Source organism: Scardinius erythrophthalmus, assembly GCF_964197995.2.
Source record: "Scardinius erythrophthalmus genome assembly, chromosome: 18".
Taxonomy (NCBI): domain Eukaryota; kingdom Metazoa; phylum Chordata; class Actinopteri; order Cypriniformes; family Leuciscidae; genus Scardinius; species Scardinius erythrophthalmus.
Window position 1 is genome coordinate 12,547,739 of NC_138238.1, and position 14,544 is coordinate 12,562,282.

Sequence of the window (14,544 nt, forward strand, 5' to 3'; positions counted from 1 at the left end):
GTGCTTGAGAAGCTGTGACATTTTTACGTTTATTATAAATGCATATGATTTTTATCCTGAACACTTATTTTTTGATTTCTTGCATAGTCCCGAGTCATCTTTCAGCAGGAAGGAGAGAGGAGTTTCCACTCTTTCTACCAGGTGAGTGAAGAACTCGTCGCAGAAGTTGATATGCTCTTTTTATTTTGCCAGACACCAGACAAATCCTACCAAACCTGTTTGACTCCACTGTCAGAGCCTTCAAAGGCCAATCATTTCTCACTTTTATTGCCCCTACAAAAATAATGTCCCATTGCTTCAAAACATGCTCAAAACATCAGACTAAAAATTCCATCTGTCTGTTAGTGCTCTACAAACCATTATTATCAAGACTATAATTTACATGCTCCTCCATATCAAGGCAAGAGAAATGATCCTGTGGGGAAAGTCAAAAGTGCTTTTAAATGTGTTTTTCAGCTGGTGAAAGGAGCTCCAGATGCTCAGCTGCGGTCACTGCACATTCAGAAAGATCCCACTGCATATACCTACATTAAAGTTGGAGGCCAGATAAAGGTATTACACCATGTACAGATTAAAAGAGACTATTATGGGTGGTAATGTGTGTGTAATATTATACATGTTTTGGGATTTTTATAGATATCATAAAGAGTCTCAAGACCTTTGGGATCTCTGGAAAATGAAATCTTTGCAGGGGCAATCACAAATAATTGTGCAGGGAATTTGATTAGGGATACAGTAGCCATTGATGCATATTAAAACCTATTTGTAATTGCCTCATATGTAATAGCCTGTTGAGTCAGGACTCAGGAGGTGAGATCACCCAGCACTGTTCCATTGCTTCTGCAGGGAGTTTAATGAGTGGGCACGAAAACAAATTTATAGCAACAAACAAGGTGTTGTCATGGAACAAGCTGGATTGTTGAGCTCACAGAGGTCTGAAACAAACAGCCTGAAGTGCTTTGAACATTTCATGCCAGTTCCCAAGTCTTTTGTAGGTGCACATGCTGGCTAAACTTCACACTCTGTCCAGCACAACTGTGGCTGTAAAAGGTTCCTGCTGAATGAAATCATCTTTACTCTGCAGGAGCTGTTAGCCATGAGCATCCCAGAATAATTAGCGATTCGAGTGTTGTCCTTTTGTTTTAGGAAGTCTGGGGATTTAGTTGCTGTGTCAGCAATTGTTTAGCTTTTAATTGCTCTGCTATAAATTTAATGTAAAAAATAGGTTTAATGACCTCCCATTTCGATATCATTGATTTACCTTCACTAAATGAAAGGCTTTTAGCCAATCTACATCCAACCATTCTGTTATCCCTAAAGCTGAATTAATAGCATATACTGTACTGTTAAAAGTAAGATCAGGACGAGGATGTTTTAACTACACTTTATTTAATCTATCAGGATAGTGATTTTGTTTGTGACCGTAACTCACCAAGATTCTCTTTCCAATCTTGCAGTCGTCTATAAATGACAGTGCTGATTTTAAAGCTGTCGCTGATGCCATGAAAGTCATTGGCTTCACTGTTGAGGAGATTCAGACAGTCTACAAGATCCTGGCTACCATCTTGCATCTGGTTTAGTATTTCCTAAGCTTGTTCAAAAATGATTACCAACTGCAGCTAGTATAGCCTGACTGATGAATTATTTAATCTTTCCAGGGAAATCTGAAGTTTGGAAGTGATGGAGATGTGACTCTCATTGAGAACTCTAAGATGGTGTCAGTGCTAGGGGATTTGCTGTCTACCAAAGAGGAGAATGTTGAGAAGGCTATGCTCTATCGCACTGTGGCCACCGGTCGTGACGTCATTGACAAGCAGCATACTCATCAAGAGGCCAGTTATGGTCGTGATGCCTTGGCCAAGGTATGAACTGGGACTCTGGGAGACTTTCTTTAGGAGACAGACAAAATTGTGGTAACCCAGCTGTAAATAAAACACCTGGACCAAAATTTTGCATATGAATTTCATGCCAGTCTATAAATTCTACTTCTACAGGCCCGAAATATGATAGATGATTGTTTTGATCCTCTGTAATGTACGTTTGTATTATTTGTTGTACTCTTGTATATTATACTATTTATATAGTGTAATAAAATTGCTTAAATGCGTATTATCATATATACATACACACTACCAAAAGTTTGGAATCAGTTAGATTTTTTTTTTCTCGGAAAAACAACAACAATAAGTTCTATTTCAAATACTCTTTTAAACTTTCTATTCATCAAAGAATCCTCAAAAAAATTATCATGCTTTACACCATATAGCTATAGAGGAAAAAAATGTTGTCGTAGCCATCCAAATTTCAATAAAATACTTTACCAAGACAGATAAACTTGGTAGACTGAAACTATTCACATCTACGTTTCTTCTTCCACACAGTTCACTTTCACTCATTATTTCCTACTCGCAGGCCATTTATGAGCGGCTTTTCTGTTGGATTGTGGGGAGAATCAATGACGTCATTGAGGTGAAAAACTATGACGCCAGGGTTCATGGGAAGAACACAGTCATTGGAGTCCTTGACATCTATGGCTTTGAGATCTTTCAGAATAACAGGTGAGAGAATATGCTGTTCCATAAAGGTAGGAGGATTTTTATTGGCTTTTAAGTGTGCCTCTCCTGAATATCTTCCTTGTTTTGTCCAGCTTTGAGCAGTTCTGTATAAACTACTGTAATGAAAAACTACAGCAGCTCTTCATTCAACTGGTGTTGAAGCAAGAACAGGAAGAGTATCAGCGAGAGGGCATCCCCTGGAAGCATGTGGGTTTCTCCACAAACTTTTCACATCTTCACTATTTATATTATACTAAAAGAAACTAATTTTGTATTGATCTAGCTTTACTGCAACTAAATAAATTTTGTCGTGATTTGTGTGAAACAGATTGACTACTTTAACAATCAGATCATCGTGGATCTGGTGGAACAGCAGCACAAGGGCATTTTTGCGGTCCTGGATGAGGCGTGCATGAATGTGGGGAAGGTGACGGATGAGATGTTCCTGCAGGCTCTCAATGGGAAACTGGCGAAACATGCCCACTACACCAGCCGCAAGGTATTGAAAATAACAATAACTGGATAAAAGCTATTTATCCTGTCAGTAAGATTTTTTTTTTTAATGTTTTTGAAAGAAGTCTCTTATTCTCGCCAAGGATGCGTTTATTTGATCAAAAAGTAAAAACAGAAATATTGTAAAATATAATTACAATTTAAATGAACTGCTTTGGATTTTAATATGTTTTAAAATGTAATTTAAATATGTGATGGCAAAGCTGAATTTTCAGCATCATTACTCCAGTCTTCAGTGTCACATGATCCTTCAGAAATCATTCTAATATGCTGATTTGGTGCTTTAAAAGCATTACTAATTATTATATCTATTTTGAAATCAGTTGTGCAGCTTAATACTTTTGTGGAAATCTTTATGTATCATTTTTCAGGATTCTTTATGAATTGAAAGTACAGTATTTAATTTAAATAGAAATCTGTTGTAACATCAATGTATTTGCTGTCATTTTTGATCACTTTAATGCATACTTGCTATATAAAAGTAATTATTTCTGTAAAAAAAAATCTTACTGACCTCAAACTTTTGAACAGTAGTTTACAGTACCAAGTGCAGTGTTGAATAATGCACATTTAGGCAAATCCAGTAGTTCATCTAGGTATTACAGAAATGTTAATTGAATTTTACGCATTACCCTGAATCAACACAAGGAGGCAATAATGGTCAGTGAAAAAATGTCCTCCAGTATTTCTCACTACTGAGCCTTTGGTGATGTCACTGGCAACCAATGGAAGCTAGTGAGACTGATGTCTCACAGCCTTGGCAAAGTGTCAGAATGCGAGAGGGAGTAGGAGAGTTATGGATAGAGACGCACCGAGATAAAGATAGAAAAATGCAGTAAACAAAACCAAATGTAAACATAACCCACCTTGCAGAGCTCTAGACGTGATTTCTGTACACTGATGGGTTGATCATGCATTCCAGTGGGCACAGACCCAGCTGAGGGTCAGTTCAGGTACTACTTTATCAAACTGTGCTCGGAATCTGCCCTCAGCTCAGCTGCATTCACACCGAAGGGAGGAAGCAAAAGCTAGCAGGCATCGTCTGCCCCGGTGTCAGGCTATGTGAATAATCAGAAGTCTCCCTGGATGCAGGAATAATAAGTGTCCTTCAGAGCTCATTTGTAATGCAGAGGGTTACTCCTCACTGTGAAGGAATCTTAGGCCTGTTAGCTAGATAGATGATGTGTCTTTCTCCTGCTGCGTGTGTGTGAACACAAACATCTGCATCTGTACCCATTTCATAGTAAACTAGTCAGTTTATGTAAACACCACTCTCACTAAATTCGACATGCAGTATGAGCATATGAAAGAGAAACGGATGGGTCAAAAAGAAAAAGAAAGCTCTCTAATATGTTCAGCTGTGTGTCTAAATACAAATTAAATACAGAATGGGACATTTTTGTCTTTCCTAGCCACCTCTGAAACTTGAAATGTGCAGGCCGCTTTAACAGCATAATTAATGGTTGCCGCTTGTTAAAAATCTGTGGCCGAGTCTCTCCCGATTTCTTCACTGGGGATATTCGCTGTGCTTTTTTCCTCTGCAGTCTCTGTTTAAGAGGGAAAGCTTCACCCTTGGTTGATTTCAAGTATGAAAAGTATGCTCCGTGGACCGGAGTTCTTTCTCTGTAGTTCTTTCTCTAAACTTGGTCCTGACAGGACGCATGGAACTTGCTCTGCCATAAGCTACACAGGCTGTACAGCATAGCAGATTACAGCAGTGAAGATGAGATAAATGGTTCATTATTTCATAAAGTCGCTATTTTTGGACTTTTAAATTTATGATTTGTGGATGGCTATGCCTGTCATAGTCATTTAAGTCAGACCTGGCAAATTTCTAGCAACATCATATTATCTTTGGCATAGATTTTTGAGTGGGGGAGAACACTCAAAATACACACACTCAATTATTTTTAGTTTATTGCAGTTGTGGACAGTAACTTATTGCAGTTATTGCAGTTCTGTAACTTGTCCACATTTTAATATTAATAGTTGTTGCAAATGGATGCTGGGTGTCCTTCTGTATTCTGCATGTGTTAGGCCCATTTCCACTGGCCTAGAGCTGTTATATTCATGCAGACAGGAACAATGCAGATTTTTTTTGTAAAACTGCTATTAAATAAGCCCCCCCCCCCCCCCCCAAAAAAAAAATTCACATGAAGGAGAGGAGAACAATCAAGTTTTTAAATTGTTTTTAAAAATCTGGTTTAATCATTACTGATAACTGTCTGAGGCTACAATATGAGTGCATTGTGCATTAATTGTGCTTATTGAGCATTCCAAATATCCCTGCCCTATGTATACCATTTATAAACCAAATATTGCTGGAGTTGTGGTCTAGTATACGGGAGATGGTTTCAGTTACCCTATAAGTTGCCCTCTTTAAATGTCAAATGACAAAAACTTTAGTTGTAAAAGTGTTTTGACTGCAGAAGCCCCACTTTTATATCTAATTGCTTGAATAAAGAGTTTGCCTCAGTCTGTGTATGTTTTACCTAAGATGAAAACATCAGATGTAATGGCAGATCTATCTTTGAGCTGCCATATCTTCTTAATAAGGTGCTTCATTTACCACCACTTTTACCTTCTCACCGTGCTTTATCAGCTTGCTTATGTCTTCCTCACAGTCTCTTGATGTTCACTGTGCTTCTCTCATTCTCATTGCACCTTTAAAACAGCTTTGATCCTTCCAGGTGTGTGCTATAAAAATGCCTCTTTTCCCATCAGCTTTTAATTACTGTTATTTGCTGACACATCGGCTGTCTGGCGGTATGCGTCGGGGGCTTCTTTCCTCTCTCCTGTTCTTTTCTTTGATCCCAGTTTCCCCCTCCCCCCTTGTTTTCCCTCTCTTCATCACGTGCTGATTGCAGGTGTGGCTGTGTGAGCGGATGCTGCTATGGGAGCACATAGATGCCTGGTTGTGTGAAGGCAAGGCCAGGCTCATTATCCGATCAGGCTTGTGTAGGCCGGAGCAACCAGTCAATTAGCCGTCGGTTTCTGTTCCTGGAGAAGAGCTCTGCTGGCCTCTGTGGCCTGCTCTTTTGCAGAACTGTTCATTAGGAAGAGTTTGTGACTTGTTTCCATCACAGTGGAAGTAATTGCATTGTTTTCGTGGTGACTTGTGAAGCACCGACACACGTTTAGAATGTACGTAAGTTACTGGGTAATTGATATATGAATTTCCAGTGCGACTTGAGTTGACATGTCATTGTACCTGTTTTTTTGGGCACAGCTTTGCAGGTTTAGCATTAGCTGGGTTGTTTTTCTTAAAGTTCTTTTCACATGATTCACATTAGTGTTGCCCAATGCATTGAACTCTGCTTCAGCTTTACCCTGCAGTGCTGGTCAAGCACAACTCAAAGTTCAAGCGATTTCAACTTTGACCTTGCTTGCTGTTGACCTTTCGAAGTGCAGCCAATTTGCATGACATATATCTTTGTCCATGATTTATGCCTTGTGTATTTTGGAGTATAAAGCAACAAGAAAAGTTTAAAAACATTCAAACTTTATGAATAGATCTTGGTATTCTATTTGTTAACATTTAGTTAACACCATTAGTAAGCATGAATTAACAATGGCAAATACTTGTAATGCATTTATTAATCTTAATTAATGTTAATTTAATACATTATTAAAATTAAAGTTGTATCTGTTAAAATTATTTAATGGACCTGAGCTGGCATGGACAAACAGTGAACAGTTATATTTGTATTAACTAACTTTAACAAAGATTAATAAATGCTGCAACAAATGTATTTCTCATTGTTAGTTAATCCATTAACTAACATTAATGGGACCTTATTGTTAACCTAAATTGACCTAAACTGTTTCCTTTTTTGTTCTTTTCAGTTATAGTTTTCTTGTTTATTGAACTGAATTAAATTCACCATGAGCATCCTGAGACAAAGTTTTGTGAACCACATTTGATGATTCCTATTGTTCTTTCTACTGTGTATCTAAGCAGTCACAATATTTTTTTTTCAACTAAAATACATTTTGAATACAAATGAGTTTTTACGGTTTACTGTTATATTATATCTGTTTGATCTACACGTCTAGAGTGCACTGTGATTTGGATACCTGGCTGCTGTTGGCTTTGTGTGTGAATGGCAGATTTTGGGCTTTATTGGCAGGTGCCATTGCCATTGCTGTCCATATGGTTGGCTTAACCAGCACTCTGTATTGAGAAGCACAGGTGTTAGACAGGATGGTGTGGTCCTGGGGGGTGAGAATAGAGCTTTTGGGTAGGAGGGCGGGAGGCATCTGTGCGATCAGCAGGATCCAGGATTAAATGTGTCTGTACAATCAAACACTTAAAAAAAAAACACTGTAAATTTGGACTGGGTAGAATTTGAGTGCATGTAGTTTAAAGCTGTCGACTAGTGGTTAGTGCTGGTGGACCCAAACTGTGGTTCTTATGTTGATGATGTGAGTTTGCGTCAATCCCTAAGGATTCATGAGCTATCACCCTTGAACAAGGCACCTAAGTCCTAATTAAGCAGGTTCCAGGATGTATTGGGGAAGATTTGGATTTTGCTTTGTTAAGCCTTATAAAAAACAAATTGCAACTTAAATATATTAGGGCAGTCAGTAGAATAAAATAATGCATTGTATTCAAAATATGTTTTTCTTGTCAGTTCAGTATATGCACACACTACTGTTAAAATGTTTGAGGCCAGTAGGATGTCTTCAATGTTTTTGAAAGTAGTGTCTTAGCATAAAAAAACATAACTAACCCTAAGCCAAACATAATCCTAACCCTATAATAAGTGCATTTAGTTAATTAAAATTATTCAGCTTCATGTTTTTAAGAGACCCAGTGAGTGTGTTTGGAGCCTGGGTCTGGGTACTACCCATAAAGTCTTTAAACTCTTCCGAAATGCAGTCTTCAGATATCCCACATCAAATATGAATCTCCATTGCAATTTCAAATGGGTAAATGAGTTTTTTTTTTTTTTTCAACACAGTTCCAGCCATCCATTCAAATTGATTTTGATTGCTCTTCCACTTCGGCTGAAGTATTCAGTTTTGTCCTTTCTGGTAGAGATAGTGGCTTCTCATCCTTTCCCTTAGAGGGCCATTTTATCTGTATTGCATTTGAAATAAGCTGAGTGAGTGAGTCACCACAAACAAACCAAACAGAGACCCATAAAGTGGCACGCGGCACAGAATAGAGATGCTGGCATCTACTACAATGGGGACAGTGACACAAAAGCTCACTTAAACTTACTGATAGTCAATCCTTTAATTAATCCAGCATGTGGGCATGTGACGGATTGTGGCTAGAGGGAGACTGAGTGTAATTGTTCCGTTCTGCTTTAATCTGCAGAAATGGGCGTTTCTGTTCACACAGTGGATCAGCAGCATTCTGTATCTTAATGAGAGCTGAGGCTGCTTGCCTTTGATGTCACTGCTGTATTTTATGAATGACACTGAGTCTTATATAACTGCACTAGCTGCCCTCATCCAGCATGCAGAGGCTCCTCAAGGAAGGCAGTGATCTGGCACTGATAACAGGGTCTTGGAACTTGGAGTATATGCACAGTTGTTGTCGTGCAAAATTGAAAACATGTAACACACGTATGTGTGTATATGTGTATATACTTGTATTTTTACATGCAAGCATCATTGCTGCTTTTTTTTTTTTTTTTGAAAAACACATTCTTGGTATTGGGGACATTTATTCTTCGTTATAAAAGATTGTGCACATAAATACCAAATTATTTTAGTATTAATATATTTTTTTAAACTTAAATTTATCCTATAGAGGAGAATTTAAAAAGTTTGCATATAAAACAAATACTTCGGTCTAATTTGACATTTCTCATTTCTCAAATTAGTAAAAAGTAACTGGACAGGCATCAGTAATAAGACAAAAGACACTAATGATCAACAAAAATGATTAAGAATGAACAATTCTCCTGGCAGGTAAAATAGAAATAAAAATAACCCATGGCTGATTATAGCATGTTGACAGTGACACAGGTGTGTATTTTACAGTTTTGAATGCAGCTCATGAAATCAGAATTTAGAGTCAGAACTATAATTTTTATAACTGTAATTTAAGTAGGCACACTTGCCATTCATAACTAAATTGTGTAGTTAAAAGGGCACCATCTCTTTCACAGTTGTTCGCTGAACTATTTTCAGCTCCGCTGTTTTATGCTGGATAGAAGAGCGCATCTCATCTATCTTTCATATGCGCAGAGTTTGTTAGATTCCCCCTCCCAGCATTTGAGTTGCCTAGCTCTTTCTCTGACACTGCTGCACTTTGTGCAGGCTTGTTTAATTTGCTTGCCAAGTTTTGCGAGTCTACTTTCTGTTTAAAAAAAGACCCTAATTTCCCATCTCTTTCTCCACAGCTTTCCCCCACAGACAAAAACCTGGAGTTTGACCGAGACTTCCGCATTCGCCATTATGCTGGAGATGTGGCGTAAGTACATTTAGAGGAGGCGTAAGTGCACTCTCTGTTGTTTGAGACCATAAGCCCTTAAATGCTGTAATTAACAATCACTGGTAGTTACCCACATAAGTCTTAACTAAGTGGAAAGATATCTAATCCTTCCCTTGGGCATGAATTCCATTTGAAAAGGTTTGGTAAATAAACATTTTGCAAACTTATTAGTCAGTCCGAATGATGTAAACACTGGTCGCAAAAACAAGTTTATTCCAAATGTAAATGCAGTTTCATGTTCTCACTTCAGTGGTTTGCCAGATTGCAGGCTGTCAGTTATTTGCTAAAATTCTGTGGGTGTAGGTGTGATGTAACACTAAGTTGAAACGTCTTGTTTATGCTCAGGTTCCTTTGTGTGTGTGAAAAAAGAAAGAAACGGGTGGGGGAATGAATTCTAAAATTATATATATTCTCAATTAAGGAGCTAGAGCTTTCTCTGTGTCAGTTGCAAGTGTGCCCCACACTTCCTGAAAAGTGAAGCCAAAATATTGGTGGCCGGCTGCGATATAGGTCATAAACCCCTCCCTCTCCATGTAATTCAATGGGATCCGAGCTAGACTAAAAAGAAATAAATCAAATTACACTTCAAATAATTTTTTCCAAAGTTGGTTTCTGTTTTTTTTGATAGTTCGTGTCACGTTGATGTTTGTTCAAGTGTTAGTTTTTTTAATAAGTTTGGTTTTAGTTAGTTATTTAGGGTAACATCATGATTGATTGACAACTGGGCTTGTGAATGAGTCTGCGGGGAGCGGGAGTGTGGGCGGGTCCTTGATACCATTTTTTTTTTTAAAGAAAATACAATAAAAGAATGCGGGCTGATGGCATCAACAAAAGCATATACCATCAATTAATAACCTTGTAGCAGTAAGTCTGTCTAAAGGTTTACAAGTTATCGTTAAAAAATGTATTCCCCTATGGAGAGAATTTTTACTTCCGGAACTCGACTGTTGCACTCTATTGCACTTGCAGATTGGGGGAGTGTTCAAATAAGCCTGTTTATGAACAATCATTATTTTTTTAAATTTGTTTTGTGTTGCCATTGGAAAAATAATTACACACTTCACCTTTAAGTCTTAGACAGTTTGCCATGTGCAAGCTCTTTGTGTACTGTATGTTTGTGTATTTTAGTTGGTTGTGTGTTTTGTTTCAGTTACTCCGTTGTGGGCTTCATTGACAAGAACAAGGACACCTTGTTTCAGGACTTCAAGAGGTTACTTTACAACAGGTCAGTATTACCATAAAGTATGTCCCTTATTTACATACCTGCCAGATGTCACACGACATCTGTGACTTATATCTGTCCTTCTCCTTCTGTTTTACAGCTCAAATCCTGTGCTAAAAGCCATGTGGCCAGAGGGCAAGCTGAGCATCACAGAGGTCACCAAACGACCCCTGACTGCTGCAACACTCTTCAAAAACTCCATGATCTCTCTGGTGGAGAACCTGGCCAGCAAGGTGAGTGTGTTTGAAGCATTTTTGTGTAGACCAAGATCAATGCATACAATATAGAAGTTATAACGTAAAGTCAGACAGTCATTATCCCAAAATAATGTATGGGTTTAAGAATTTGTTTTGTGATAATGACAGACTAATGTATGTTATCCTGCTTATTACACGACATCTTACCAAATAAGCAGAGCTTGACTTTAACTTTTTTTCTCACCAGCCACTGTGGCTAGTGGTTTTCCAAAGTTAATAGCCACTCAGCATTTTCACTGGCCACAATTCTGACATCGATACCATGGGGAAAAACTGCCATATATATATAGATTTTTTTTTAAATATTTTCTCATAATTTGGCAGCAGGTATATTAGGCTGCTGTCACTTTAAGACCCAACACATGGATCCATTATACTGTAACACATGCTTTTTCTTTCTCAACTGTTACCGACAGTCCCCAAGACTGGCATTTTGACATCATTTTGTGTAAACGATTGTAGTAGTGACTGTATTACATGCAACTGCTAAAATCCACCCGCATTTGGTAGGTTGGCAGGTATGGACATTAAATATTTCTGTAATTTTTTATTTTTTTTATGTGAGAAGAAATAGACACATCATACAATATGATGTCAGTATAGCTATGTAGGAAGTCGGGAAAAACGGTCAATCATACATTTGAATGTCAGAGTCAAGAATTCCAAAGCGAGTCTGATTGCAGCAATCAGCTTCTGAAAGTAAAAATCACATTCATTTTCTCCATGGGGAAGTGATTTTTAATGACAACTTATAAATCTTTAAAGACAGACATACTGTGAGCTACGAGGTTGGTAATCAATGGTATATGCTTTTGAAGCCACCAGCCCACATTATTTCAACTTATTTTTTTTAAATAATAAATTTCTGGTGAGAAACTACATAAACCATGATTTTGCAGAAAGATCTCCACCAAACACACAATTGTGACAAAACTCTTTAGCACCTGCCCACTCCATTGAAGCATTCTTAAATATTTGCATATATATGTATATTTTGCAATAAATGTAACATATATTGTTTATATAATCAATATCTTTTAATCAATAGTTAATTTATCTATTTCATAGGATTGTAGTTCTTTCTCTCTTTGAAGCATTAAGTACACAGTCTTGTATCATTGTAATTTTTTTTTTGCTTTAAATTGAATATATTAATATTGTGGTACACCTCATAGCTGGTTGGTTTGGTTCATGGATTCTAACTCTTTAACAAAGACTTTTTAAAAATCTCTATGAGGAAAACACTTTTGGAACCAAGGAAAAGTGTTGCACTGTTGCACTCTGTAGATGTGCAATTACTCATCATAGCTCTCTGTTTGTTCATATAGGAGCCATACTATGTGCGTTGCATAAAGCCAAATGATGTGAAGTCACCGCTGCTGTTTGAACATGAACGCTGCAAGCACCAAGTGGAGTATCTTGGCCTCCTGGAGAACGTCCGGGTACGACGAGCTGGTTTTGCTAACCGACAGACCTACCCACGATTCCTTCAGAGGTGACCATCCTACTCTTTTTCTTGTGTCCATTTCAAAGCGTTACATCATCATTTATTTATCTTCTGTTTAAATAGTTTTTTTAATTGATGCTCTGCGTAATGTCACATTGGCGTACAGTCTCAGCTCATGTATAGTAACTCAATGCTCTTATGACAGCTTGTGTGAGACTGTTGCCTCTTTGGTTGCTACTGACATCTGAAACTACAGTTTGATCAATCAGATTGTGAAGATCTTACGCAACATGTGAAATCTTTCATCCTTCAGAGTCATGTGTCATGATAACTGAAGGGTTTTATGTAACAGTGACATGCAGTCCATGTTCATTCTGAAGTCTTTTTCAATAGCCTTGAGTTTGTAGAGCATACATTGTACTTTGTCACTGAATATACAATGAATCTTGATATATAGGGACCAGAATCCTTGAGAAAAAAAACATTATCTGATGTCCCAGTAGTGTCCAAATACTTTCTGAGGCATCTGTATATTGCTCAAAAGAAATAGTCCCCAAAAACACCATGAAACACACTTGCCACAACTCTGATGAGTTTATGAGATTCAACACCTGAGTTGACAAAATGTATGTTGCTAAGAGGAAGTTAGACTGAATTGCATCTAATTGAGAATGCAGTGTTAACAGCACTCACAGGAGTGATTTGTGTCTCTGTCAAGGCTGCAGATGTGCATGGAATATAATGTACTACTTAAGATGCGAGACTGGACAAATGAGGATTTGATCCTAAGGGCCCAGCCTCATACCTCTCTTAAATAAAGACTCACTGTGTGTTATATTAATACTTGTAATAAAATTTGATTGCTCAGACTATGTATTCTGATTGGACAACCCGTGCTTAAAGCCTATATTAATGCGGAAAGTTGCTATTGTTTGCTGCTAGGCAACCTTATACAGCCAACAGGCTAAAGAACTACAGCCATAAGATTATATTACCAAAGACTTTAGATATACAAAGACAGTGCATTAATATTACTATGAATGGGAGAAAGTTCAAAACGCAATATGGTGAAATTAGTCCTGCCTTCTAAATAAAAGACCCAATCGCCAATTGGTACAGTCATTGCGTCACTGCAGCTGCCTTTAGTCAGTGTTCTGAGAAACAGTCATTGTTCTGAGATGCATGCCGTGCTTGTGAAAAATGCTGTTTTTTTGTCATGATTCGAGTGTTTGGAAAAAGAATTATGAGACGGTTGTTGACATTTCATTGGTTATTTCGATTTATGGAATTTAATCGTAAACTTGGTGAAGAGCTTTGGAGAATTTGATGTTTCCCCATTCAAAGAAATATGAGCTGTGCTTGCTTGACTGAAATAACTGCCGAGTGAAATGACTTGCCTTATAGAAACATTGAAAAAAAGAATTGTTTAGTTTGATTATTGGTTATAAAATATTTAACTTTCCTGCTAAAGAGAGGTTATAATAATTATAATAAATGTAAAACTATTTAATAAATAAATGTATTTTTTAAATGTTTTATGTCATTATTATTAACTGCATGAACTTAGAATACTGAAAGAAGTTTAAAATGCTGAGAATAATATAAACCGTATGAGACTGTCAAGTGTTGTTCTCTATCCTTTACCCATTATCTTTTCTTTTTCACCTTTCAGGTATAAGATGATCTCCGAGTTCACCTGGCCCAATCACGACCTGCCGTCCGATAAAGAGGCGGTGAAACGTCTCCTACAGGGCTGCGGATTCGACCATGACGTGGCCTATGGCAAGACCAAAGTTTTCATCCGTACTCCCCGAACCATCTTCAGCCTGGAGGAGCAGAGAGCAGAGATGGTGAAGAGGATCGTCCTCTTTCTGCAGAAGGTTCGAGACTTGTTATGTGCAGTTATATAAATTATATTCAGTGGCTTCAAAAAAATATTTGGACACTTAAGACATTAAGTGTCCAAATATAAAAGACATTCATCGTATTTCATTTGATATTCAGCTGGTTTTCAAAAATTTATTCTGATCAGGAATTTGACAAAACTCCATTATGGCACACACTCACGTATTTTCTTAATCAGCTCCAGCTCCATATCC

At 37.6% G+C, this 14,544-nt stretch overlaps 1 protein-coding gene across 1 annotated transcript in view; it reads left to right on the forward strand.

Moving 5' to 3' along the window:
- myo1d (myosin 1D) overlaps positions 1-14,544 on the forward strand; it is a 69,894-nt gene that overhangs the window by 18,167 nt on the left and 37,183 nt on the right. The window contains exons 5-16 of the mRNA XM_081392279.1: positions 88-141; positions 457-552; positions 1,458-1,574; positions 1,659-1,862; positions 2,413-2,558; positions 2,648-2,762; positions 2,884-3,054; positions 9,428-9,498; positions 10,670-10,744; positions 10,842-10,974; positions 12,327-12,493; positions 14,118-14,325. Of these exons, the coding sequence (XP_081248405.1) occupies positions 88-141; positions 457-552; positions 1,458-1,574; positions 1,659-1,862; positions 2,413-2,558; positions 2,648-2,762; positions 2,884-3,054; positions 9,428-9,498; positions 10,670-10,744; positions 10,842-10,974; positions 12,327-12,493; positions 14,118-14,325 (1,557 nt within the window). The remainder of the gene's footprint in view (positions 1-87; positions 142-456; positions 553-1,457; positions 1,575-1,658; positions 1,863-2,412; positions 2,559-2,647; positions 2,763-2,883; positions 3,055-9,427; positions 9,499-10,669; positions 10,745-10,841; positions 10,975-12,326; positions 12,494-14,117; positions 14,326-14,544) is intronic.